This window comes from Chionomys nivalis, chromosome 19 (assembly GCF_950005125.1).
Source record: "Chionomys nivalis chromosome 19, mChiNiv1.1, whole genome shotgun sequence".
In the NCBI taxonomy this organism is placed as follows: Eukaryota; Metazoa; Chordata; class Mammalia; order Rodentia; family Cricetidae; genus Chionomys; species Chionomys nivalis.
Genome location: NC_080104.1, coordinates 32,994,250 through 33,021,838, shown reverse-complemented (window position 1 = coordinate 33,021,838; position 27,589 = coordinate 32,994,250). Strand labels below are relative to the sequence as shown.

The following is a 27,589-nucleotide window of genomic DNA, read 5'->3' as shown; positions in this document are numbered from 1 at the left end:
CTATTGTGTTTGCTTCTATCTCAACATGTTTTTACCTGGGTCAGGAACCAACTAGTCTGCATGGTATCAACATAAGTGTTTGGGCTTTTTTCCCCTTTCCTTTGGACGTGTTTGGGACTGAGTAACTCTTTTGTGAGAGTTCTGGCACAGCACAGACACGCAGCAGAGTTATCTCCGAGGTAGCTGTGTGCTGCTATCCTCCCCTCCTCACAATTGCTTCATCTCCTGTAGGAAAATACAGGGTGGGCTTTTCAGCTCAGTTAGGACAGTTTCTTTGGGAGGTTCGCTGTGTAATCTAGGAGGTCGTTCCCCAAATGAGGTCACAAGCCAGTGTTGGGATAGGATAAGTGTTCGGGTAGAAGGAGCTGAGCAGAAGCAGAGGGTCCTGGAAGCTGTCAGGCCTGATTTGAAAGCAACAGCCAAGAAGGTTAGCTGCTGCTGCTGGGCCCGTCTCCTGCCACTCAAAACTTTGTGCTGGGTTTGTCCAGCTCTAGGCACTGCAGAGCCCTCCATAGCAGCCATAGCATGAACAGCCCTTTTTCCCTTCTGCTACCACAAAGCCAGAGGAGCCCCTTACAAAATGAGGGTGCACATTTCAAACCACAGTTGGCCCAGGATTAAGTATTACCTTATGCCTGTTGTGGAAAGAGTTTGGACTCCTTCCAGACTCCTAAAACTAAATCCCCAATAGCCACGTCCCATGGAGATGCTCTTTTACTTGCCTCTCAGATGGTCAGAAAGGATTTCTGGTTTATATCTTATTCGGCTTTTATTGGGAGCCCCAAAATCTGCTGCCAGAGTTCTCCATGGGGTGAAATTCTTGGACATTTCACGGCGATGGCTTCGTTGCTCTGTGAAATTCTCTCCAAGTTCCAATTCAGCCTGACCCCATTTGGCTTGTGTTAGCAGAAGGGATCAAAGTTCAGAGTGCCTTGGATGTACAATGCTAATGAATTTATTTCCTTAAACTTTCTGTAAAGTGTAGTGGAGAGAAACTGATTCCATCTGTAAGATATTCATCTTCTGGCAAGGTCTGCACTCCTTGTCTCTGCTTGTTTGCAATAGCTCCTTGGTACCTCTCAAGGCTCTGTGCCTGGGCAGTTGTATTGCCAAAGCGAAATTATTTTTCACATTCGGTTCCCAAACAATAAAAGATGTTTTAAAAGCCTCCCGCTGCCCATTTTGAAAGCTTGTTAATAGGAACATAGAAATATGTGTAATCTTAAATCTCAAGGACTGGGAGACTGATGTTTGTGTTTTTTCTCCACTTCCTTTTTAAGAGAAAGCTGACGCGGAGCCGGAGAGTCCAGACAATGGCACATCGAATACATCGTAAGTGTCTTTCACGTTTCTCTCTGAGATGACTGTTCTTTAATATGCCATATAAAATGAAACAGGGCAAGTATCTTGTAATGGTGGTAATCATAGAGGAAGGAGGCCCATGGTTCTCTTTTTTCATGATAATGTCTTTTTAAATGCTTTCGGGTACAGACACACTTTGAGGTTTTATGCTTTAGCATTGAAGAGGAGATCTTGCAAATGCAAATGTTCTTCTTTATAAAGTGGAAATATAATTAGACTGGAGAGTGTGTACTAAGGGAGGATGGAGATAAGCCCTTTAAAATTTGGCTGAAAACTTTTAACACTGACATAAGGTTTGCTGAACTTTCTACACATACTGGAAGACATTCTGTCCTACATGCCCGTGAAGTACCCAAGTCATTTAAAAAGCCTGCCATCTGCAGTCCCACCTCCGAAATATGTGGCAAACACAACTATAGATATCTCTGAGTTCTCAAGAGCTCATTGATGTTTTCAAGTAAAGTATTTCTTAAACATGAGAAAAGACATTTAGAGGGTGTCTCGTTTTTTTGCATTTTTATCTTTCCCTTCTCAGTACTGAAAGAATATACGTATGTTTTTAATGGTTAATATAATAGCGCATTGAGGTCCTGGAGCTCAGGAAGCAGCTCAGTTGGTAAAGTGCTGAGACATGCCGTGTGCGCTTTGAATCTCAGCACTGGGGGAGCGGTCACGGACAGATGCATGGAGCTCAACAGCTAGTCAGTCTCCCCTTCTGAGCTCCATACCAGTGAGTGGCCAATGTCAAACAGTAGTACCAGCATTCCTGTTATCTGATACACCAGTGCAGTGCAGTACATAATGGCCATGAAGCCGTTTCAGCTTCATAAGCCTCATAAGGTCTTCCTCCTTGAAAACATTTATTTTGATCACCTTTGGGGAGTGAAAGATGTTTATTATAGAAATGACTTTGTGATTGTATCTGTTCCTGGATCATTGCTCTCCCTATTAGCAGCCACAGTCTATCTTATCTTTTGTCCAGATCTCTTTTCATCTGTAGAGCTCCTCTGGCTTACACAGGGTGGCTGGATGTTCAGTAGTTGATATGACTATAGGTTGTGTCTCTCACGATACTACTCTGAAAGTTCTAATGAGTTTCATTGTATTTTCTCATGAAATACTAGATATGACAGTTCTAAGTGCTTAAAATGTTGCTAATCTTTAAGTTATGCTATAGAATATAATGGGAGAAGAGTTTTAATGCCATCTGGAGGCATTCTGGAGAACTGAAAAGGGCAGAGTCACTGAAAATTGTGGTTATTTTGAGTACAATTTGGACGGGATAAAATGTACAAACTGGAGTATGCATTTACCAATAGAACTAGTGGTGAAATAATTGTGTTTTGTCATTTGGTAAAACACTGATCATTATAAATGTATCAATCTTTCAAATTCTTAACAAAATCATTTCCTAGATAGACAAAATAGCATCAAAAGTACGTTAGTAAACTGTCAGCATACTATACCTAACTTTACCTATTTTTAAAATCTCGTTCTCTAGACACCAATTTTACTCAAGTAGTTCGATGTGTTGTTAATGGTCTTCTTTGTTCCCTATGCATTTCTGTAGCATCTGCTCCCTAAAATGTCAGTTTCCACTGTTTAGTGCTTCGTGTCTCCTAATGTGTAAAAATAAGTAGGCTGGGTAAGGAGTTAAGTTTAAGACCTCTGGTGATAGGAAGTCCTCAGCCCACCTCCCTGCCTCTTCACTCAAAGTGGCCCATTGTCACTTGCTTCATGGTTGTCACTCAAACCAGGTAACAGAAAAACAGAACTGAGGTTGCAAGGATCTCTTAGACGTGGGGCTTGATGGACTTGGGGGTCTTGAGAGTCTCTTAGAGCCCTTCCGCAGTCCTTCTGTTATACTTAAGCAAGAGGAACACTGTGACGAACAGCACAAGGATGCCTCAGACGTGGGTAGGATTGGTATTTGTGTAGATGATATTATATGCACCTAGTCACATGTATATGTACATACTTACATAAACAGGCATACTCAGACACACAGATATATACCCCTCATTCGTGTTTTACCGTGATAGGCATAGCAATAACACTCTGCCCACATTACATATGAGGAGTCTGGGGCTCAGAAAGGTTTCCCAATTTAAAGGATAAATTAGGGCATAAATGTGCCTACCTACGATACTTAGGAATGTATAGTCTTGAGACAAAGTCAGGCCATGAATTGGAAACAAATTTTAAAAGTAGTGAACTGCTTTTATTAGAGATGAGTACCAGTCAGGGGCTAGTTATAAAGTATCACAGACTTCATGGCTTAGGCAACAGAAATGTATTTACCCACAATTGGTTCAGGAGGTCCCTCCCTTCTGACTGTTGCGAGAGAGGGCTACCTGCATTCCTGGCCTTGTGTCCTCACCTCTCCATTTGACTTCCCAACATCTCCTTCCTCCTTGCATGCGACCTTCTCTGTGCCCCTTTTTATCGGAACACCAGCCATATTGCTTGAGGCCCACCTTGTTAATTTTAGGCCTAACCCTGATGGTTTCATTTTAATATGATTCCTTCCATAAAGATCCTATTTCAAAATGAGGTCACGTTCCGAGACAATAGTTTTGGTCTGAAGAGGAGGTGTCCCACATGGGTTCCAGTTTTAAATACTTGGTTACCTCCAGCTGCAAAGTAACTCTAGCTGAAAAGGCTTTGGAGACATTCACATTGGCACTTAGCTGGAAGATGTTCACATGGTAGGAAATCCTTGAGAGTATCTTGTTCTTGTCCCCTCTTCCCCTTTCTCTACTTTCTTTGTCACGTGTCCCCACTGCCATGATAATCTGCCAAAGCTCATGCGACCAAACAAGTGTGGGATGACCTTCTGAGACTGTGTACCAGAATAAGCAATTTCCTCCTTTAAACGATTCTTTCAGCTGTTTGTCACAGCTGTGTAAAATAACCAGCACTATACTAAAGTTAGAACTTCAGCATATGGATTGCTGGGGAGAGGCAAGTCAGCCCATAACACTGAAGGCCACTTAGGGAAGGGAATGCTTAGGAGTTAGAATTTGACTGGAACAGAATGTACAGATTTCAGAGAATGGGGCAAAGGGAAATAGCTTGAATAAAACAGATGAAAAGTTACAGCTTCCACAGGGGCTGAGAAGGCTTACACTGTGGCTGCAATGGGCAAGGCATGGTGGGACACACTTGCAGTCCCAGTACTCAGGAGGCAGAAACGAAAGGATCGTTGCGAGTTCAAGGCCAATCCTGGTCTGTATGGTGAGTTCCAGGACACCTAGAAGCCACAGGTACATAGCAAATCCTGTCGCAATAAATACGTAGCATTGGGAGTTAGAGCACATTTTCTAAAGAAGCGTCCTTCTCCCTTGTTAATTATAATGAGCTTCAGACGTGCATTGCATGGTAGGACAAAGGAATTGGGGAAATACCTGAGATTTCCTTCAGGATTAATGATCCAAGGATTCAAGAAGATGAAAAGAGCAATTTAGTATTTAGACACAAACAAAACCATAAATATCTATGAAAGAGTTTTGGTTACATTAATGACAGGGAAATTCATCATAGTTGAAATTCCCCTCCTCTGAATATTTGAAAATGATCTGAAATCTAAATTATTAAGGCAAAGTATAGAAGACTTAGTCCAGAAAAGAAGCAAAGTGAATTGAGTAAGAACTGCATTTGGATTGTTCCTCCTCTGGGGACACTCAGCCATTCACAAGAAGCAGAAAGAACTCAAGGAGGGAAACCACACTTGCAATGGTGTGAGATGTCAGAGGATGAAGTCCCCAGTTGTGAAAGATCATGGCCATTAGGGGAATAAGACATTTCATAAAGGAAAAGCCATGAGAAAAGGACAGTAGTGTGTAAGCCCCCAAGTGCTTTCATGGCTCTTAATTTGCATAGTTGTGGAGAAGATACCTATGCACAGTAGGAACAATAACTAGAAAGCTGAATGGGGCCAGCAGAGATGGCAGCTGGTCTGTATGGTGAGTGCCAGGACATTTAGAAGCCACTGGTACGTAGCAATTGAGAGAAATACAAGTAAGACACTGGTTTGTGGACTGTATGAGCATCAGCAGCCACTCTGCCCTAAGTGTGCAGACAGTGCTACACCCACCAAGTGCAAACACAGACTCTTCCCAGAGGCACAGAAACGCCCTTGCGGCTGGCCTGGCGGTGAGCAGTGGAAAAAGTCTCAGCTTCTGAGTATGAAAATATCGCGGCTCGTGCTCCGTCTCACACAAAGTGATTGTGTTGTAAGTCCCTGGAAATAAGTATCATTTCAACCTCAGCACTGAGACATTAAATAACACTTCTAAATATTCTTTGCATCAAGGTATATATCACAAATGAAATTAGAATGTAATTTTAACTGAACAAGGATGAAAGTGCAGTTGATGAAAAATATGTAAAGTTTATTAAGACAGTGAGGACAATAAGAAATTTAAGACTCTACTTACTTGTATGAGGAAAAGCCAAGGTCAATATCAGTGACTTAGGTTTCTATATTAATAAGTTAGAAAAATAGGGATGATTAAGCACACATACTGTTCTTTCAGAGAGCACAGGTTCAGGTCCTAGGACCCACATCAGGCAACTCACAACCATTTGTACCTCAAACTCCACAGAAAATCTAACACTTCTGGCCTCTGTGGGCACCTGTATCCTTGTGCATGCACTCACACACAGACACATAGATACATACACGTGTCTAAAACTAAATTTTTTTTTTAAAAAAAGATAAAAAATTATGAAATGCATTCATTATCTTGCCAAAAAAGTGATTTAAAAAATCAAAAAGAAGAACTAAACCTAATATTAATATTAAAACATATAATAGAAAAGTAGAGATCACCAAACAATACGAATAATTAATAAAAATTTTTTAAGGGTTGGTGAAATTTACATATTGGCAAGATTGATCTAGCAAAAAATAGAAAACACAAATTGCCTCCACAAGCCATGAGAGAAGACAGCTTCACATCGCCTATAAATCTTTAATTAGTAATAAATAGATATGAACCACTACTTGGGAATTAATTTCACAACTTAGATCAAAAGTTGAAAAGGAAATAGAATTATCATAATGGTCTCAAAAATCTGAATGTCATATTGGCATTATTAAATAATCGAATCCACAGTCAGACCACTCATAAACAGGAAAACACCTCCAGTGTCAGATAGTTTTGCTGATAACGGTCATAGTTTTAATAAAAAGTGCTTATCACCAATGAAACACCATCAATGAATTAGCAGAACTCCACAGACCCGGGAAGTAAGGAAAGGAAATTCAGTTCATTGTATGAGACCTTTGTAACCTGACACCAGAATCAGCTTAACCGTGTAAAGAAAGTTGTGATCCAGAGTGCCTCATAAAACATTATGCAAAATCTTTAAAGCATTAGCATATCCAATCTAGTGTTCAGGAAAAGGATATAACTTATTATGACTAGGTAATATTTACTATAAAAGTATATGGTTTAACGTTAAAAATGAGTTAATGTAATTTACAATATTGATAAAATAAAGAAGAGATATAAGTGGGTACAGCAAAAGTACATGACAAAAAAAGTTAAGTCCCGTAAATGAATTTCCTTAAAAATGAGTTAACTAGGACTAATGGGAAATACATTCACTCTGATGATTGGAATCTATAAAACATTAAGATCTGCTTCTATGTTGGTCCAGACATTTTCCTCCTAAGACAGAAATCCAGCAGTGCTGTTTGTGGTTGTTGCCTCTGTTCGACATTCTACTGGAGATTGTCGTCAGTACCATAGGACAAGAAAAGGAGATCATGGGCATAAATATTAATGGAAAAATAACACAAAAGCAGAGAACCTAGATAGTTAACCATAGGAGCCTTGATGAAGAGTAAGGGCATCAATCAATAAATACCCAATTTCAAAACTTAATCATGATAGAAGCTTACCATGGCGTAGCACTGACTTAAAGTAGACAGATCTGTAGAGCAAAGCAAGAGTCTGAAGGCAGGCCACACACACAGTTGCCCTTCCGCACAGGGAGCAAAGCAGGCCTGCCAGAAAGCCAAGCCTTTCACCAAATGATACCAAGAGAACCAGTGAGGGAGCAAATCTCCTGCCACACGCAGCCGAGATGGGTTATAGACCACAGCCTGAAATAGACAAAAGTCTCCCACAGAAAACATAAAACCGGACAGCTGAAGGAAAAGTCTAGTAAATTGACCCATAACACAGGGAAACTATTCCATCAAAAGAACAGGGCAAGCCAAAGCAATCTATAACCCGGCAAATGACAAATTCAAAATATATAAGGAACTCTGAAAATCCCCATAATAATATAACAAACATTTTAAGTGGGAAAAATCCTCAAAGATACCAGAGAAGATATGCAAATGGCCACTAAGTAGGTGAAATTATGCTCCTAGGGAAACACGAATTAAAGCCACAATGAGACAGTACTACCTCCTCGATCTTGTGAGTTGAATTAAAATAAGTAACAGCAACCAACAAGCAGTGGTGAAGTTATGGAGTGACGGAAGCTATCCAATATTCCTGGTGTAAAATGTTTAATGATTTTAAAGCTCTTATAGACAAACACTCACTCTATGACCTAACAGTTATTTGGAGGGGGGGGGAATTAGCATAGGAAAAAATAAAAACATATGACCTTAAAGAGATATGTACAAACCATTTATGGCATTGTCATTCATAATAGGTAAAAATGGAACGCTTCCAATATTCACCAGTGGTGGAAGGATAAACGATTGTGATGTGTCTATACAGTGGAATAATACTTCCAATTAGAAGCAACAGGAACACATAACGCAACAGGGTTGCACTGCAGTGCTGTGTGAAATAAAGACACCAGACACAAGAGTGTGTAAGCAGGGGAAGACTGCTGTATGGACGTGGAATTCCTAGGCTGACTGAGGGACCACAGCTGCTAGAGTAATAGAATACTGCTCGTGTCGAGTGAGCTGCCTAACAAGGGTGTGCGCGTTTACCAAGACTCCCTATACTGTGTGTGCAGTTAAGATCGGTCTATCTGTTTGGATGAGGATATAGTTTATTTGGTAACGTGATTTCATCCTGTGCACAAGGCCCTGTGTTTGACCCCTATAACCACAGGCACCAGGGCTGGTTGTACATGTCTAATCTCAGCACTTTGACTGATGGAAGCAGGAGGATAAGAAGTTCAAGGAAAGCCATCCTCAGCAACGTAGCCAGTTCAGGGTCAGCCTGGGATAAGAAGGGGAGGGAGGGAAGAACAGAAGAGAGAAAACTGTGCGTTTCACTGTGTGTAAATTTTATATTGAAAAGGAAAAGCATAAATAATAAAAATACTTACAGAACAAGTTTTCTACTGATAATCCCCTATTCTACTGATAATCCCGTGCTTTCATAGCTAAGCTACATTTCTTAATGCTTGACATCCCTCAAATAATAAGCCTTTTTTTTTTCCAAAAAGAGGCTGATTAATATACTGGCCTTTAGATAGGCGGCTTAGAAAGCAAAGAAGATACACAAATGGCCACTAATATGAAAGGGTACATTTTACAACTGAGTCTCATCCTAGAGGAACATACATTAAAGCCACAATGGAACACTGCTACATCTCCATTTTTATGACTTGAATATAATTGGCAACACCAAACACACAGTAGTGAATATATGTAGCGAAAGAACCTATCTACTTTGCTCTAAATAAATACAGTGGTAAAGACAGAACTCGAACCCAAGACTCCAATCCTAGCAGCAAAGTTCTCAGCCAGCGTCCCACTGGCTCAGAACTGCATGTGCTCCTTCAGACATGGTAACCATCCTGGGAAAAACAATTCGTAGTGTGATCCCTGAAGAGGACGAGGCCAGAGTACCGCTAGACTGTCATCGCAGCTAGAGAACCCCAGGACCCTGCAAAGCCCACAGTTAGGCGGATTGCTGTGCTGGCTTTTGCGGAGGGCTGCCAGTCAAGGAGAATGAACACTCGAGTCAGAGGCCGTGGCTCAGGCATGCAGACAAAACCCCAGGAGAGTGTTCTTTTACATTTGTGGATGTCCCTCAATTGACTCACGTAAGTATGCCTCGAAAGAATGGCGATTAAAAATGACCTTCCTAAATCAGGGTGATAGGAGCAAACAAAAGGGTTAAACTCCTAAGAGGGAAAAAAAAAAGCCAAAATGAAGCAGCAGGAAATGGCCCGTCCAGGTGCCTACATTGTACAGAAAAGAGTTGAAAGTTATTATAAGCTAGACTAAATTGCAGCGACCCATGAAATGTTCCTTCTTCAAAAGGTAATATATGGAAAGTGCCCATTACCAAGCCGGCACCCAATAACTCATTGTTACTGCCATTATAACGGTATTTATGGCGTATAAAAGCTTGGAAACAGCCCTGTCTCTGTGGCTGTTCAGAGCTTTATTAGAAGCTTAATTTATTCTTTAAAACAAGTAGAGAACTTCGAAAGAATGAAGGGTATTAAAGACAAAGTGGCAGAAAGTTTTTTAAAGGATTTCCAGTGAGGCCAGGGCTACCAGTGGTCTCCAGGATGGCGAACAGAACAAACTCCTCCCCAAGCCAACACAGGACAGGACCCCATGACTTTGCCTCTCTTCAGAGAGAATGCATGTCCGCCCCGGGAGCCTGTAGACCAACTCTACCGCTGACTTCTCTTTAAAACATCTTGCCAGGCGTGGGCATCGCTGACTAGGGATGTGGGCCTGGGTGAGTCTACCTTGGTATGTAGCATGCTATCGAGCTCCACTAGAGAGCTTGTTCATGGGGTGGAAAGGGCCTGTTTGGAATTTCCATGCTCATAGCAAAATTACCTTTAAATTGTTAAGAATGTAGAAAATGGTTGCTAACCATATAAAGAAATACGCCACATATAATATACTTTTAATAATGAGGTTACACAAACTGATCAGCTAATCGTAGAAACATGAAGGTCTATTGGAGAATGGCCCCTCCTCAAAAGAGCAGGACATTTTCCCCTCTGAGAAACTTGAAACCATGGTGATATTTATTTTGGCTGCAGCAACCTGTGTGTAAAATGATGAATTGTGGCTGATCTTTCAGCTTATTAGGTGTCTGTCCCCAGAGACCTCCTTTCTGTATCTGTTGAAATGATTTGCCAGTATCCTGTTAGCTGGAGAGCTGAGAAAGCCAGGAAAACACCACTTGCTGGAAAGGACTGGCCAGATCCTGTTTCACCCACTCTCAGACACCAACAATGAAAAATGAGCAAAGCACCCCCAGACATCCTCAGACCACTCAGTGTATAGATGCCCAAGCTAGATGCAGGGCTATGAAGGAGCATGGATCACTCAAAGGCCACCACGAGCAGCCTGTATGCACCAAAGAGTAAGCAGGACCCGGTACCCACTGGAGAAGAAAATATGCCAAAGTTGTCCATTTTGCCTAAGAGGGAGACCAGGCATTAGGTCGTCTTGGTTCAGCTCTCATATGATGATACAAGAATGCTAGTTACAAATTGTGTCCTCCCAGAGCAAGACTAGAAACCTTGACTTCCGTGATCTCATACCTGGCTGGAGGCTTGGACCAAGGGTCAATAGAGAGAAGCTTCCCATCTCACTGCTCTCAGCCCCAGGTCCATTCCACCTGTATGGGGCTACTTTTAGATGAGTAGAAAAATATAGTGGATTTTGTTTGCTTGTTGTTATAGCTGATATACTCAAGTTTAATTCATATTGCCACATGTGGTATAATCTCTTCCTTCTCAAGCCTAAATAATATTTCATCATGTGTTGTAGACTATTCCTGACTTGTGAAGCCTCAAATTGCAATTTTTATTTTTTTCTACTCTTAGCGGGAGGGAGAAGACAATGTCACATGCCATGGTGCGTATACCAAAGGACAGCTTCTGGTGCTCAGCCTCACCGTCCACCTTGTTTGACACAGTCTCTCATTGCCTCTGCGTATGCGAGGCTGGTCAGTCTGTAGACTCTCGTTCTTTAAAAGACCTCCAGGGCTTCTCCTGTGTCTGCCCTCCCATCTCACGCTCGGTGCACCGCGATTACAGATACGAGCTTCCCCGTCCAGCTTTGCCTGAGTTCCAGGGATCAGAACTTAGCCTCTCACCCTTGCACAAGTACTTTATCCACTAGGTCATCTCCAGAGTCCTTACTCTGTGCAACACAACCAAGACAGAACTGGCCTGTACACACCCAGATAGTACTCCCCAAAAGGCCCAAGAACATCTTCATAGGACCTCCAAAAGTTTTAGATAAAAGAACTGACACCTAGAAAATTTTAGAGCTTAGTCACAGGCTTGTAAAGGAGCCGTGTGGACTCTTTATGATGGGAAAAGGTTTCTAGTGACTCCTAAGGAGACCACACACACAGCTGGTGATGGGCATATTACTACAATAGACAGTCCCCTACACTAGAAGAAGGTGTGGCACCTTTGCAATGAGCCCTTTCAGTCCACAGAGACTGTCCTGGCAAGCTTCAGTTGCTCTGAGTCACGGTGACCTTAGCAGATGGTAACTTTTCTTTTTTCTTTTTTGGAGGAGACACTTGGCTGTAGAAGAGTATGTTTCTTGTTACCAGTTTTATTGGCTGTTGTAGACAATAAATAATGCCTGACATTAATGGGTTGGTTGTGTTTTCTCCTGGCACAGCATTGTCTCTCCTACAGCTTCTTCACGCTCTTTTGTAGGTGCCTGCCCTGGCCCCAGCATTCAGAGCATAGCCCTTACACAGTACCACAGTACTGAGATGAGTAAATTAATTGATATCGAGAACACAGAATGATTGGCACACATTCCCTCTCCATTTTGTGCACTTTCTCTCAGAAACACTTTGAGCTCCATTTGTTCTCTCTCTTCTACACAGTCTCAGATCGAAACCTCTGGAACACACAGCTAACTAAATTCACCCTTGCCCCATATCACAGCTCCTCTCTGTACACCTGGTACGTGGGATATCCCCATAGATTAAACACCTATCTGGTGCCAGGTACTCGGCTAGACACATTGTTCTGTTTAATCCGCAGGACAATCTGATGCGGTATCTTATTATACTGTTACATCTCTTATTACACAAGAAGAAAACAGGATCTCCAGGCAGTGAGCTGGCTCCCCGAGGCTGCACAGTTGGCAGCAGCAGGGCCAGGAGTCTGGCTACTTGCCTGGCTCCAGGGCCGCTGACAGGCACTGCTTTAGGTCTGTGGCTTGGCACGGGGGACCTCTGAGGAAGAAGAGCAGTTGTGAAGGAAGAAATCCCATTTCTAAACAAAGGGCTGATAGTTCCCTAAAAAGCTCTTACAGCCTGCCTCTCCCACCTACCGACAAGAGAGTGGCCTCCAGGAGGGCCTGCGAGGATACAGGGAGAGCCAGGCTCCAGGCATCCGTGCCTGCAGTATCCCGCACGGTGGTAGAGGTAGCCAAGGAACAGTCTGGAATTCTAGCAGAAAGTGATTTCCCAGCCTCAGCCCACCTGCTCACCTCAGAAGCCCTCTGCTTCTGGCAGAGGGTGTCTCAGTGAAGCTGGTCCCACGGCGTCTCACCAGAGAATGTAAATGTCTCAGCCTCTGCCGCTAAGGCGCTACCACAGGGAATGACCCCCTTCTGCCTTATCTCTGACATGACTGAAGTACCCACAGAACAAAACATGCAGCGTTAGGACACATGGCCAAAATTATACACGCATGCCTACCCTTGCCTTTTTATTCAAATTTTAAAAAATTTTTTCTTTAAATTTTTAAAAATAAGGACTCTGGAATTCTAAGCATTCACACCATAAAAGGTGACATGCTATATACTAAGTGGACACTGTACTGAATGTGCTGTTTACAGTGGTTTGTTTGTATAATAGGGACAGTGATGTGAAGCATCGAGTCACCCTTTAGGTGCGGCAGCTCAGAATCTTCATAGCAACTCAGACTACACAACGGCCCTTCTGTTTCATAGATGAAGAAATAGAGGCCCAGAGAGCCGTGCACACAGGTGCAATAGACAGGCCCTTGTTGTGGGGGTTTGTTTTGTTCTGTTGTTTTATTATCTGCCTGGGTGTTTGGCCTGCAATGTGTTTCTGTGCATGCAGTACCCAAGGAGGTCAGAAGAGGACATCAGGTCTCCTGAACTGGAGTTACATGCAGTTGTGGGCCACAGTATGTGTGCTGGGAATCAAACCTCTGGAAGGGCAGCCAATGTTCTCATCCACTGAGCCATCTGTAGCGCTCAGGCTGGGGTTTTCACCCTAGAAAGTACTTTGTCTACAGACACTGAATTACATTTAAAATACAAACCTGAAGTGGCCACGGGCATGTGCAATGGTTTAGATGTGGTTTGTGCCCAAGGGCTCATGTACTGGATGCTGGATCTCTGTGGTGGTATGCTAGAAGCTGGGCTCCCATGTAGTCATATGTAAGTGAGTGAAGGAGAATTTAATATAAGAGGTGGGATAGAGTCTTTAGTTCTTTGGGGTTGTGTTCACTTAGAAGGAATGCTACTTTCTTGGGCATCGCGAACCCTGAGCCAGACTCCTAAATCTCTGTGTTTTAGTTTTGTGATGTGATCTTAAGCATCCAGTTACTGCTACTATTACCATCTGCCTCAAGGTCCTCACCGAAACCAAGCTCATTCCAGAACCCTTTAGAACCTGTAGTCAAACAAGCCTCTTAGCTTTGAAAAGTTACCCAGCCTAGGGCAATTCACTGAGTAACAGAAAATGAACTAATACAGGAGGAAGTCCAGCCATTGGGTAATTTCACTTGAAAGTTAGTTTGACACAAAAATTAAAAGATTGATTAGATCTATTAGACTAATTGTATTTAAGGGATATAAGATAGGGGTATTGGTTTCGGTTTTATTTTTTTATGTGTTTGTTTGTTTTGAGTTCCCAAGAGTAAATAAAATAATAAAAGTAAGGAAAAACATAACCAATAATTAGGTAGAATGAACAACCATATGCCTTTGCTTCTTAGACCAATGTAATGAAAATTTCAGAAGCTCTACTCCGAAAAATAAATTTTTTTAAATGAGTATATACATAAAATATTCATATATTTGGAGAAAAAAAATCATGCATTTGACCACAAGACATAATTGCTTCTCATGAGCCTTTTGTGAAAATGGAGACTTCAACCGATTTTGTGCGTTTTTAGCTTAATTTTCAGTGTGATTGAGTCACATGATCCTCACACCCCAGCATTACTGACCACTGCCGGTGTTGCTCCTAGGCTTTGGGGTGAGGAGCCTTCTCAGAAAAGGCATCCATGCGTGAGAGATTTCTAATCAAGCTAGGATTTGATTCCTGGCCCATGATTTTCAGGACACCATTGTGGATCGTCTGTTCTGGCCACTAGACTTCAACATATTGCCAAGGCAATGAATATTGATATGTCTCTAAATAACCAAACAGAATTTAATAATGTTGTGTCATTCTGGATTTTCTCTAATGTTCAATCATGTCTGTCAATTAATAATAAATGCAAGGTGTCTAATTTCTTACATGCCCTTTGTTTTAGATGTCTGAAACAAAGCAATATTTCATCTTTTCTTTCAAATATCTGCTAAGTGATCATTTCATAACATTCCGAAGAGCATTTTAATACTGTTGTTCTGTTTCCTGATTTTCACTGTTGCTGATCATGCTTAGTACCTGTGAACAGAGAAAACAGATGCCTTGTCCTTAGAAATATTCCGTGGATACTCAGTATCGAGCTTGCATGGGTTAGGAGCTGCACTGAGGTTCACCATTGCCTGAGGACACTGGTACAAGTGCAGACCTGAGTGGCGCTGAGACCCCAACACCAAGCTGGACTTTGTTCATATCATGATGAGCTCTGCTCTGATGAGCTGTCATTTTAGCGTGGTAGGTTACAGTTTAAAGGGATGCTGAGGATAGCATCTGAGGCCAGGGGCACTCAGAGCAGGGATGCAAAGTTCTCCTCCTCCAGCAGCTATAAATGGATGCCTTTCTTTGTTTGTTTGCTTGTTTGTTTTTTAATTCCTCACTTCAACCTCTACCTAGAGATGCCAGATAAAATATACGACACCCAGTTAAATTGGAATTTCAGATAAACAAGGAATAATTTCAGTGTGTGTCCTGTGCAATATTTAGGGCATGCATATGCAAAAATATTACTTACTTGTTTTTTACATAGAATTCCAGTTTTAAGTGGGGAGTCCCTTGAGTTTCGTTCACTAATTCTAACACTCTGCAGACACCACATACTCTAGACCCAAATGTCTTAAAGTATTAATGAATAAAGAATAAAAGATAAGTGGAGACGGGAGGAGAGAGACACAGGCCGTAGGAAAGAATGAATGCTGGATACCTGCCAAGTAAAATAACTAAATTCTGAAAAGTGAGGTCATAGGATGGAAAATGTCTGTTTCACGGACTTTTGAGCCTGAATATTTGCTCAGAGAGAGAGAGGGGAGAGGGAACTTATTCTTCAAAACTGAGCACCACTGCTCATCCAGGAAGGGAAGATTTGGAACCTGAAGACCCTTAACCTTGGGACTTGGTTGGAAGACTGTGACCCTTTATCAATTGCAGGTTTTGTTTTTTCCGCAAGATGCTTTGGCAATGGGATAGCAAGGAAAGGTACCTAACTTCAGCTCTTGTTTCTAAGACGTCCTTGAAACTTCGCGGTAACCTTCTGTTTGTCTCGTGCTAAAAGCAGAAAAATGATCCGATACCCGGTAGGGAGAGGAATTTGCCCTGTTTGAAAAAAACAGACTGGCTGTGAAGCATGAAGATTTTTTTTTTCTTTCTTTCAAGTTAAAAATATTAACTCACAGCTCAAGACTGTTTATTTTTTCCTTTATCTCTAAGCAGATGAATACTCTAACCAAGAAACCTCTTGCTTTCACCCTGGACACGTCACATTGTGACATTGTTCCTAGGAGGTGGATTTTAACTGTGCGTGGGGGGAACAAGTGGTTGGAATGTTGAGCGTGTTATTTCAGTCACGTGTGCTAGGCTTTGGCCAACTGAAGCACACACAGCTGGATCAAGCCTCAAGCAGGGTAAGAGTCATTTCGTGTTACTGGTTTGTCTCCTGTATTGGACTGTGGTGGCTGTGGGGGGGGGAAGCATAGGCTGCAGGTGTGAACTGGCTGTTGGGTATGCTAACGTGAGTGTCCTATAAAGAGGAAGATGGGTGGTCTCTGTGCCATGAGCTGCAGTCTAACACATGGCAGTGTTGTGTTGGTGGCATCAGCCTTGGGTCACTTTTTCATTTGGTATGAAAGAATCTGTACTGTTGAGATGTCTAACATCTCCCTGAAGCCAAACAGCTATATGGGAGCCTCTTGTGTCTAATAGGTGGTTTTTTGCATCTTTGCTGATTCATAAAAAAAAAAAAAAAACTTACGATGCAAGAGACTTCTTGACCAAATTCATTATAGATCTTCCAGATAACCTTTTCCAAATTTTTAAAATAAAAAGCATCATCTTTTTGCCTTTCAGATTTTCGGTTAGATTTGTCCTGCACCTTACTATCTCTCGTAAGGCACGTTGTGGGATTGGTTCAAAGAACAGCAGCATTCTGCATGCTTTCCATTTAACAGACTTCAACAAGCTCCCAAAGCCAGTCTTTTTCCTAAGGGCCAGAGAGAGCAGCATGCGGAAACCACAGGGAGAAGCCACAGGGAGCCACATGGCCAACCTGTGACAATTAACTTACAAACAAGTGCCATTTTGATGAGAGAGATAACCAAAGAAAATTTCCAAGTGATCTAATAGTCAGTTGGGGTAAATGGGTGTGTCCCAACCAGTTTTTCCTCCAGTCCAGCCTCCCAGCTATCATCATAGACAGGATGTAGGTCAGACCACTAGAGAAGCTTTTTAAAATATTAGGGGATAGGAAAATGTCTCAGTGGATAAAGTACTTGCCGTGCAAGCTTGAAGGCCTGAGATCAAATTCTCAACACCCACATAAAAGCCGAGTGTGGTGGTCTATGCCTGTAACCCTGGTGGTGGAGCAATAGAGAGAGGAGAATCACTGGAGGTCACTGGCTACCCAGGCTAGTCAAAACAGTGAGCCCCAAGTTCAGCAAGAGTGATCCAGCCCCCAAAATAAGATGGAATGTGGAAGCTATCCACTATTAGCCTCTCACCTGCTCGCTCCCACACATACAGGTGCATATAGCCACCCACATACGACACATACACACACAAGCTGGTTGAAAGGATAGATGAATAAATAAAATGAACTCACTATGCAGCCCTGGCTGACTGTGAACGTGGCAAACCTCCTGCCTCAGTACCCTGAGTAGTTGGGATGACAGGCCTGGAGTCATTTATGATTTTAATAATGAGTGCAAATCACAACCTTAGGAGCAGGAAATGATGTGTTTGAGATGGGATCTTGCTATGCCCAGGCTGTCTAATTCCTGGACTCAAGTAATCCTTCTGCCTCAGTCTCCTGAATAGTTTGGGCCAAAAGCATTTGCCAGCACTATCAGCTTCTTTAGTTTTGATTTATTAATAATTCAATGACACTCTGTCTCAAATGAACAAGAAAAATCAGAAAATGAAAATACCTTAGAAATACATCAGCTGATGAATGGATAATTAAAATGTGGTAAAATATACATAATAAAATTTTATTCAGCCATAAAGAAAAATAAAATTAGGAAATTTTGCAGGAAAATGGATTTGTATGGAAAGTATTATATTGAGGCATCCCACACTCAGAAAGCCCAATAACCACATGTTCCTCTCTCATTTGTAGATTCTGTTTTCTAGGTAGGGGTGTGTGTGTGTGTGTGTGTGTGTGTGTGTGTGTGTGTGTGTGTGTGTGTGTGAAGGAATGTAGGTAGAAGTCAGGAAACTAGAGGGAGTAAGAGTCTTTAAAGAAAGCGTGGAGAGCAGAAGGTGATAAAATACACGTGATCTAAAAATGGAAAAGGCATGGGGCAGAAGGGGAGGGGATCAACAGAAACAGAGTGTACATGGAAATGTCACAGTGAAAGCTGTTGAGAGAGACAGGTGCGGGGAGGGCCAGAGAGAAGAAAGGAAAAGTAACCGTGGTAATATGTGTAGCTCGGTGGTCGAGTGCTTGCCTTGGGTGTATTCTTCAGTACTACAAAAGATGGAGTAATGAGAGGAGACAGGGAGAGGAAAGGAAAGGAGAGGAAAGGGAAAGGAAATGTTTGAACTCAGACAGCTCTAAATATGATGTAATTATCTTAATTATTGAAGATACTTCAAGGTGCAAGGTCCTGGCCCTCATCCATTAGTCTCATTCTGTGTGACTGAGCTTGGGACAAGGAATCTGTGGTTTTTAACTTTCCCAGTTGGCTTTGACAATTAGATTAGAAATCCACCACCATCCTAACTCCATCGAATTCTTTGCATAGAGTTTTGCTTTTCATCCACACGGTGCATTTGGAGATGCATGTGGGACTTGCCTGCTTCCTTCCCATCTCAAAAGAAGGCCTATCTGGTTCCCTCTGGTCCCTTCCGTTCCTCTCAGACCTCCATCTTGTTCTCCTGGAAGCTCCACTTCCATAGATTTAGATTTTCCCCAAACAAAATAAAATCAGTCACACCCATTAACCACAGTGTATTAGTTAGCTTTCCCCTCTTATGAGATAACTGAAGTAAGCTAACTTCGTAAGAGGCGCTGTGTGTTTAGCTGTAGGTCTAGAGATTGAGAAACTTGTTCCTGACCACCACCCATCTCTGGGGAGTGCTTCAGGGCAAATCACTGTGGCAAGAGCACAAGATAGAGAAAATGAGGCAGGAAACAGAGGGCGATTCAAGGGTTCAGCTCAGACTTTTACGACTCATTCTCTGTAGAACTCACTCCCAGAGATCAGCATCACCCCCATTGGACTAAGTTCTTCCCAACCGGACCTCACTTTTTAAATGTTCCACCATTTCTCAACAGTGCCATCCTGAGGACAAGACCTTCAGGGGGCAGGAACACACAGGAGCCCACCCACACCGTAACTATAGTAGTCATCCTTCTCTTTATCTGTTTCTCCATAACATTCAGTAACTAAATAGATTTCTGCTCAGATTTCTAGCCTTCATTTAGTATCTTGTGTGCTCTTCCCTCAGTTATTTATTTCATTAATTTTCTTTTCGCGATGCTGGGAGTTCTGAGTATTGGAATTTGCTTGTGCGCGACCACACAGCTGCGACCCCTAGGTTTATATTTTTCTGACCTCATTCCCGCTTCACATAAAGCACCAAACAAATTAATAAGCTTACTATTTCTCTTAATATGTCCCCAGATAAACCTCTCCTGCTCCTTTGTGAATGCCATTCTCTGTATCCAGAGTGGCTTCTCTTGATTTTCTTTTGACATTTTCTCTTGTCTCTCTCGTGAGACCTACGCCATTTCTCCGTGGCAGTGCTTCTCTGGCTCAGTTCCTCCCCCCACCATCATGTGAAGTATAGCAGGGACCTGACCTTGCCTTGGTGTTTTTACTCACCATCAAATGAAGATAAGTCAGCCCTTGCTTTTGAGGGTGGGGATCGGTTTCAGGAGGATAGCAGAATTCCTTAAAATGGCATAGTATTAGTGTGTAACCTGTGCACATACTCCCAATCTGATTATACCCAGTAAATACCTAATCTGATTATGCCCAGTAAAGTTATGTGTACCTAGTATACACAAGAATTCACAAATACTTTAGCATTAAAGAAACAAACCTCTAAGTTACACAAGTGGAGGAAAGGCACATAATACTTCACGGAGACGGACAGTGCAGGTGATGGAGAGATAGAGGAGAAGACAGGGAGCATTCTTGATCCTTGAGAAAAGTCTAACTTAAAGACTCAACAAGATGTTCCTACACCTATCACAGTAACTGAAATAAAGAATATGCCAACTACAAACGCTGGCAAGGATGTGGAGAAGCTGAATCACTAAACACAGCTCTGTTACAAATGTACAATGCTATAGCCACTCAAAAAAATAATAGTTTGGCAGTTATTTTTATGGCTAAAAAAAATGGACCAGAAGTCATACACTCAGGCTTCCATCCCAAAGAAATGAAACCTCATTTTCACACAACTTGTACATGAAGGTTCATAGCAGTTTTATTTGTAAAAGTCCCAAGCTGGAAACTAACTCGATGTTCACAGCTTCATATATTACTCAGCAGTAACAAGTCTGGACTGTTGAAACACATAAGTTGGACATGTCTCAAGGAACTTGGGCTGAGTGGAGAAAAGGATAGTTTCTAAAGAATTACTCCATTCTCCATGTATGTAGTATCTGTACGATATCTAAGTATAGAGGTGGGAAGAGGATCTTGGTCATCATTGGTTGGTAATGAGAAGTGACTGCCAAATGTGGCTGAAATGAACTTGTAGAGATGGTGAGGCCAAATGTCTTTAAAAATAAAAAGGGTAGATGGTTGCACAATGTCCCATGTGTGCTCATCCACACATATGTATAACTTCCAGAACCTGAACGAGCACTATATTGAATTCCAATGGCAGTCACTTAGTTTCAACAACATGCTATAGTCACAACAAATGCTGATATTGGGTGCCGTAAAGATAGAACACATTATAACATGTCACTCTGAATGTCTTTGTTTTTGGCACTGAGTATTGGAAAGGGTGCTCAGGACATGTGCGTCCTGTGGCAACTTCATATGAATCTGTGTCTTAAAACAAACACACCAGTGTATCGCCGGGCATGATGGTACACACCTTTAATCCCAGTACTTTGGAGGCAGAGACAGGCGGATCTCAGTGAGTTCAAGGCCAGCCTGGACTACAGAGCAAGTTCCAGAACAGCCAGGACTACAAAGAGGAAGGTAAATAAGTAGCGATTCTATTGTGCATGCTTTCTTCTAGTCTCAGTCTGTATAATAATCAAAATAGCAAGAGAAAATAGAGCAGAATCCTCCGGTCTCCCCAGCATATCAGGCTTCAGGGAGCCATTAGTTTTTGGATATTTCCTTTTCATTTCCTGGACCCAGGTCTGCCCTTGGCTCTCTCTGTTCATATCGTCAAACATCCCTTTTGTGTGTTGTCTGTCTTCTGTGGCCTAAGCTGAAAGTGCACCAGAGTGCCCAGTGAATATTCAGCTACCATTGTCCACCATTGCCTTGGGTACACATCCACATCTGGCACACTCAAACACATAGCCTGCCTTTGCCTTCTAGCTCAGCTCTCCTTTGCCCATCCTCAATCCCCTGGAATCCTGGATGGGCTGTTAGTCAGCATCTGCAGTCCCTTTGTCCTGGGTGAAGACATAAAATGGTCTTGGGAGCTTATGAAATGCACTGGGCTCCTCAAGATCTAAAAGCACATGGCTGACTTTTTTAAAGCCAGGCGACTTAGTCAGGCAGCTTACTCTTGCTGAAATGAAGGCTAGCCCCAGCTCAGAAGACACGCTATCTTTGATCTTTCTGTGCTTCACACTCTCATCCTTATCCACTAATACACAACAAGCTGGCTTTTGGGAAGACAATTCTGAGCATCCTTCAGAACATTATCGTAAGTCCTGGAATTTTCCAAATCCTGATACTTTATTCCCTCTTCCTTATTCCATTCAATCCGGGTACTTCTTAAACCAAGCTGACAAACCCATTTGAACTGAGCCTTTAATAACTATTAAAAACCAATGTGTAAATATGTTTTAAAGTTAAAATTTCTAGGGGTTAGAGAGACGGCCCAGTTTAAAATGCTTACTGCTCTTCAGGAGGACCCAAGTCTGGTTCCCAAGCACCTGTGTCAGTTATAACCACCTGTAATTTCAGCATCAAGAGAACTGATGCCGTCCTCTGGACTCTGTTGACACCTGACCCACACATGCACTTACACATAGATACACAAAGATCTATATCATATAAATTATATAAAATCTCTGAGTCTCACTTTTTCTCCATTCCTTCATGCCATCTTTGCCACCTTCACTGAAGGTTTTGAATGGGTGTCTTAAGCCAGACACACCAAGGGTGAGGCAGCGTGAGTATAGTAGAAAATTTTGAAGCAAGTCATCCTGCTTGGTGGGATCCATGGACATACTCTCTCTGTCTGGGTAGTCAGGGTGGGTGCTTATTCAGAAGCCATGAGGATTATTTGTAAAAGCAGCTGCTTCCATACCAAATTCAGGCAGGAATTCCATGCAGGGATGTCCTGTGTCTTGGGAACACCAGGAGGAGCTAGATAGAGCTGGTTGAAATCCTGTACGACCTATTGATTGCTTCTCAACTGTTGCCTGGGAATAGTTCTGAACAGAAAGCACTGCAATGACTCCGAAGAGCGATTCCATAAGGTCAACAGTGTTGCGGATGACAATCCCCACCACCTATGGCCATGGTCCAGGCTAATACCTGTGCTTGAGGGGTAGAGAGCAAGAGCTCCCTATTAACCCAGGACTCAAACTAGTAGAAGACTGTCATTGTCACCCATAACTTTAAATCTTGTGACTTCAGACACAAGCTGAATCTTAGTTTAAAATCTCTCAGGTATTTTTTTCCTAAAATCTGACTCATTGATTAATGCAGATCTAGAAAAAAAAAAGATCATGAGCATTCATTAGAAGGTGACGTACCTTTTTATCACTCTTAATAACCCAGGTAATTGGATGGATTTTTGATGCCATTACTAAATATGGCTTATTTTACTTACAGGGGCCATGTGCCCCCACTTCCTCATGTGTTCATGTTTCGTCTATGACTTGGTAGTCTAACAAAGAAGCATGTATAGTTTATAGTCCAAATTCAAATGCTATCGTTAGATTCTTTCAATTAACTAATACAATATCGAGTTATCACCTATTTGAAAACACATTACCAGGTTTCTCCAGGTTCCAATGCAAAATTAAGTTAGACCTACTTGAAGACTGCTAATAAGAGTCTGTCAGCACCATGGAGCAATCTCTCCTTGGAAATAATGTTAAATGAGCTATGGGAACCTTATAAATTGCTGGGCAAATATGTAAATGATCAGGTGCTTAAATGGATCTTAAAAGAATTGTTGGCAGCTGCTACACCAATACAAAAGTTTTCTGTTTCCTCATTATCAAATACCCAGCATGCCAGATCTTCCAAATGAGTCAACGGCCTTGGATCATATTTTGCTAGAGTAGTTAGCCAGGATCAACACCCTTGGAGTCAAACTTGAGGAGGAATTTCCAAATTCTGCCAGTGTTATGGCAACAACATCCCAGCACCCTGACACCCAGTTTTCCAAAGCATGAGTCAGTCAGACTCTTGGTCAGCATTCTGCAGGCAGCCTGCTTGGTCCCAAGACTCCCTTAGAGAGAGGGTTCAGAGGAGAAGTGTAACGATCCTGCAGGTTGAGGAATGAACATTTAAAAAAGCACAAATCAGCTACTAAAAAAAAAAAAGTAATGCAAGGGAAAGTTATAAGATGCTTGGCTAGATCCTGTTGCTGCATAGATGCGACTGGAATTTCATGCTAAGAAGAAGTGAAATGGTGGTCCAGTTCGTTCAGGGCCAGGAGAAGCATAACACTTCGTCGGTGTCCAAGCCCTCAAAAGACACACACACTTGAAATTGGGTTTTGGTGATATTTTAAGATACAGGCAATTCATTTATTGACATGTCGGGGGGGGGGGAGCTTACTCTTATTCACAAAATAATGCTCTTAAAAACCCCTCCAGTTCTATTATGTTGTCTATTATGTAGAAATACCCTAGGAAGTGGAGCTGGTTTTATGGTTCACATTGTAAGGAATTACAGAGCAATGTGTGGTTCTCTGGTTGACAGAAATCAGAGAACACAGATTCATTGTCTACACTCATAACACCTATCAGGGCTGAGAGACCCTAAAAGATGTTCCTAGCACCCGTGTCTTTAGCAGCACCCATTTTCCTCTTCTTCTGTTTCCCCAGAGCCTTTCTAAAAACACAGTGTGTGGCCTGTTTGGAAAAAGCAATTACGGCTGGGAGAAGTGCTTGCCTTGCAGACATGAGCTCCTGGGTTAAACCCTAGAACATTGGTTTAAAAAAAAAAAAAAGAAGCCAGATGTGGTAGCTCAGTGCTTTAGGGATGGAGACAAGTGGATCCCTGGGACTCAGTGCTCAACTAGCCTACCTACTGGATGTTTCTAGGCCAGCGAGAGACCTTGTCTCGAAGAAGAGGAGGGGAGAGAGGGAGGGAAAATAATAGAAAAAATTGACGGCGTCTAAAGAACAAGACCAGAGGTTGTCCTTACACACATGTACACAAAAACATACCAGAAAGGGTGGGGCAGGGGGAAGAGAATGTAGCACAAATAATGAAAACCCAGAAACAGAAATTGGGGTTCAAGCTGAAGATCAGAAAAGCAAAGCAGCCAAGCCACTGGAGAGCTCTTACCTCTACCAAGGCTCACATAAACAAAGGGGCGATCCTGCAATGTTCTCCACCAACCTCAGACTCCACACTCCACTGAGTTCCTGTCTCTTCCCCTTTATATTCCTCTCTCTGCCCAGCCATATCATTCATGTCTCCACCTCCTTAGCACTGGGATTAAAGGTGTGTGATCCCAAGTACTAAGATCACCTTTGTGTGAGCTCCGTTTCTCTTTTAAATAGATTCTATCTTGTGTAACCCAGGCTGGCCTTGAACTCACAGAGATCTGTCAGCCTCTATCTCCCAAGTGCTGGGATTAAAGGTGTGTTCCACCCCTCCTGGCCTGTATAGCAGACTAGTATGGCTGCTTTGCTCTCTGATCTTCAGGCAAAATTTATTTATTACAACAAATAATATACTATATTAGAGGGGATGGATGTAGCATCAATTAGCATTAACCTTCAAGGTATGTACAGAAACCCAAGTCTGTATTTTATCTTCTAGCCCTGAAACTTGCATTAATTTTCTTTCTCTGTAAAACTTCTGGGCATTTAACAGTGGATTTGGGATTAGAAAATATTATTCCTAGCAGGGGATCTTCAGTTTCAACCATATACTTACACTCTCACTCTCAACCCCCAAGGTAGAAGGTAACAATGGGCCATCTCATCTACCTGCATACCACCCAACTGAGTAGGTAGCAGGGTTCCCTTGGGCATTTAACATGCCCAAATCTGGGGCTGGAAAGATGGCTCAGCAACTGAGAGCAAATGCTGCTATTGCAAAGGCAGGAGTTGAGTTCCCAGTACCCACATCACATGGCTCACAGCCGTATGTAAAACTAGTTCCAAGGGACCCCATATATTCTCTGACACACATATGCTTATATCCACACACACATGCTTGCATATGATTAAAAATTAAAATAAGTCTTTATAAAATTCTCGAATGTATCTTCTCTAGCTTTTCCTACTTCCTCTTGTTGCTATTCACTAAGGGACAGATGGACTTTTTCCCCCGAAACCAAATCTGTATGATGGGAGATCTTGGCCGAGACACCTGGTATCTTCAGAACTTCTGAGTCGCTAAAGAAATGCTTGGTGGAGCCAGGAGCAAGGGGAGCTAGCCATGTGCTGGCTCATACCCCAAGGCAGTGGAATTGTATCGTGATGTAGCTAGAAGTCACATTTCATGCTTTCCTGAGTCTAAGCCCTGCCTTCCAGAGACCACATGTCTAGTGCACAGAGAAGCAAGTGCAGTCAAGACAATAAAAAATATGACATGACACCTTCTTTTTGTAAGAATACGTTGCTGAGACATACCCTGTATTAGATTTTTTTCATGTATCAAATGCAGCGTAGGGCTGGGAAGCTGACTCAGTTACTCAGGTACCCTCTGTGTAAGCATGAGGGCCTGAATTCAGATCCCCAGTGTCCACATAAAAGCTAGGGACAGTGGCTCATAGCTATACCCCAGTGCTAGGGAGTCAGGGACAGAGACAGTAGATCCCTGCAGCTCATTGGCCAGCCATCCTAGCTGAACTGATTAACTCCTGGTGTAATGAGAGACCATGTCTTTAAAAATAAATTAAGTGAGATCAAGGAAGACCTCTGATAACAGATACATGACCTCCCCATGCATGTCCACACGTAAACACACACATCTGCACACATTGATACACATAAATGTAATGCAATGTAAAGATATGTAACAGACACGAAGGATAGATTCCCACCCCCTATTGTATCCTATTATCTGAGAAACAGTGATAGCAGCTTTCTGTGTTGCGACCTCTGCAACAGTCCAAGTGTTGGAGGAGCTATCCAGGAATGAAGTGTTATGTTAATAAAACTTTCTACAGTTCTTCCGAGCAAAGATTTTATGAACTGTTCTGTCAGACTAACTTTACAGGCTATTCATTTAGGATTTTATCTGTACCCTTTACTAGAAAAATAATCGATTCTGCCTGCAAGAGTTTGGACAACTGACTGGAGTCTGAGGTAGTCAGACTGAGGGATGGCTATCATCCCTGGCAAAGGGGTGACTTGTATTTACATAAAGTATGCTGGGTGGCTTGGGGTGCTCCTCCAAGCTATCTTTTTTCTCAGATTCTGAGAGTTCTCTGGCCTAGGAAAAACAATGTGATAGCTGGACATCTTTATTCTCACATTCACTTTGTTCCACTGTCTGTTTCTTCCCTCCCTGCATGGCCTTAGAATGTCCATGAGTGCCTCAAAATCCTTGCATATACGTATTACAAATGAATAAAAAAATATAAATGTAGTGCTGGGCTCTGCATTTAATAAATTTATGGATTGGCGTGGTTGGGAATCATCATACTCATTTACAACGGAGAAAAGTGGGTGCAGAGGCATCCCTACTCCTCCATCCTGCGTGGCAGGCTCAGGATGGCTGGCAGCCGCTCACACACACACACACCAATCAGAAAGACATTCCCCAGCTCATTCTTCCTTGCAGTTTAAGAGCACACGGCCAGGCTCCCTCAAGAGACCTGATTAAGAAGAATGTGTTTCTGCACATAGGTGGAGGTCCCTGGCAGAACTCGCCTGGTTGTTGGAAAGCTAATGAAGGAAATGAATCAAACTGTCGGTGACTGAAGGCATTAGTGTGATACTCTGCCAGTGAAGAGTGGGGTTTGGGACCCGAGCCCCCAGATAGGAAGGCCTGGCCTAGCTGGGCACATAAGAGCTGCGCTGTCCAACAAAGAGCCACCAAGTGCAGGTGGCTGTTGAGCGCCCATAATATGCAGCCTACAGATGGAGCTCAGCTGGTAGAAAGCCAGCCCAGCATGTGGTAAACCCTGGATTCGTCTCCAGCACTTCATCACCTGAGGTATTGGCACAGGCCTGGAATCCCAGAAATCCAGATGGAAGCAGGGTGAACAGAAGTTCAACATCATCCTAAGAGTCCAGTTCTTGGCCAACCTGGGCTACCTAAAATCGTGTTTTAAAATAGGCAGTCTGACCTGACATGCACTGTGAGATAATGTCACAT

The 27,589-nt window shown here is 42.5% G+C and overlaps 1 protein-coding gene across 3 annotated transcripts in view; it reads left to right on the top strand.

The window, feature by feature from the left end:
* Aff3 (ALF transcription elongation factor 3) overlaps positions 1-27,589 on the top strand; it is a 462,391-nt gene that overhangs the window by 320,615 nt on the left and 114,187 nt on the right. For all 3 annotated transcript variants that reach the window (XM_057751149.1, XM_057751148.1, XM_057751147.1), the window contains one exon: positions 1,281-1,332. In XM_057751149.1, the coding sequence (XP_057607132.1) occupies positions 1,281-1,332 (52 nt within the window). The remainder of the gene's footprint in view (positions 1-1,280; positions 1,333-27,589) is intronic.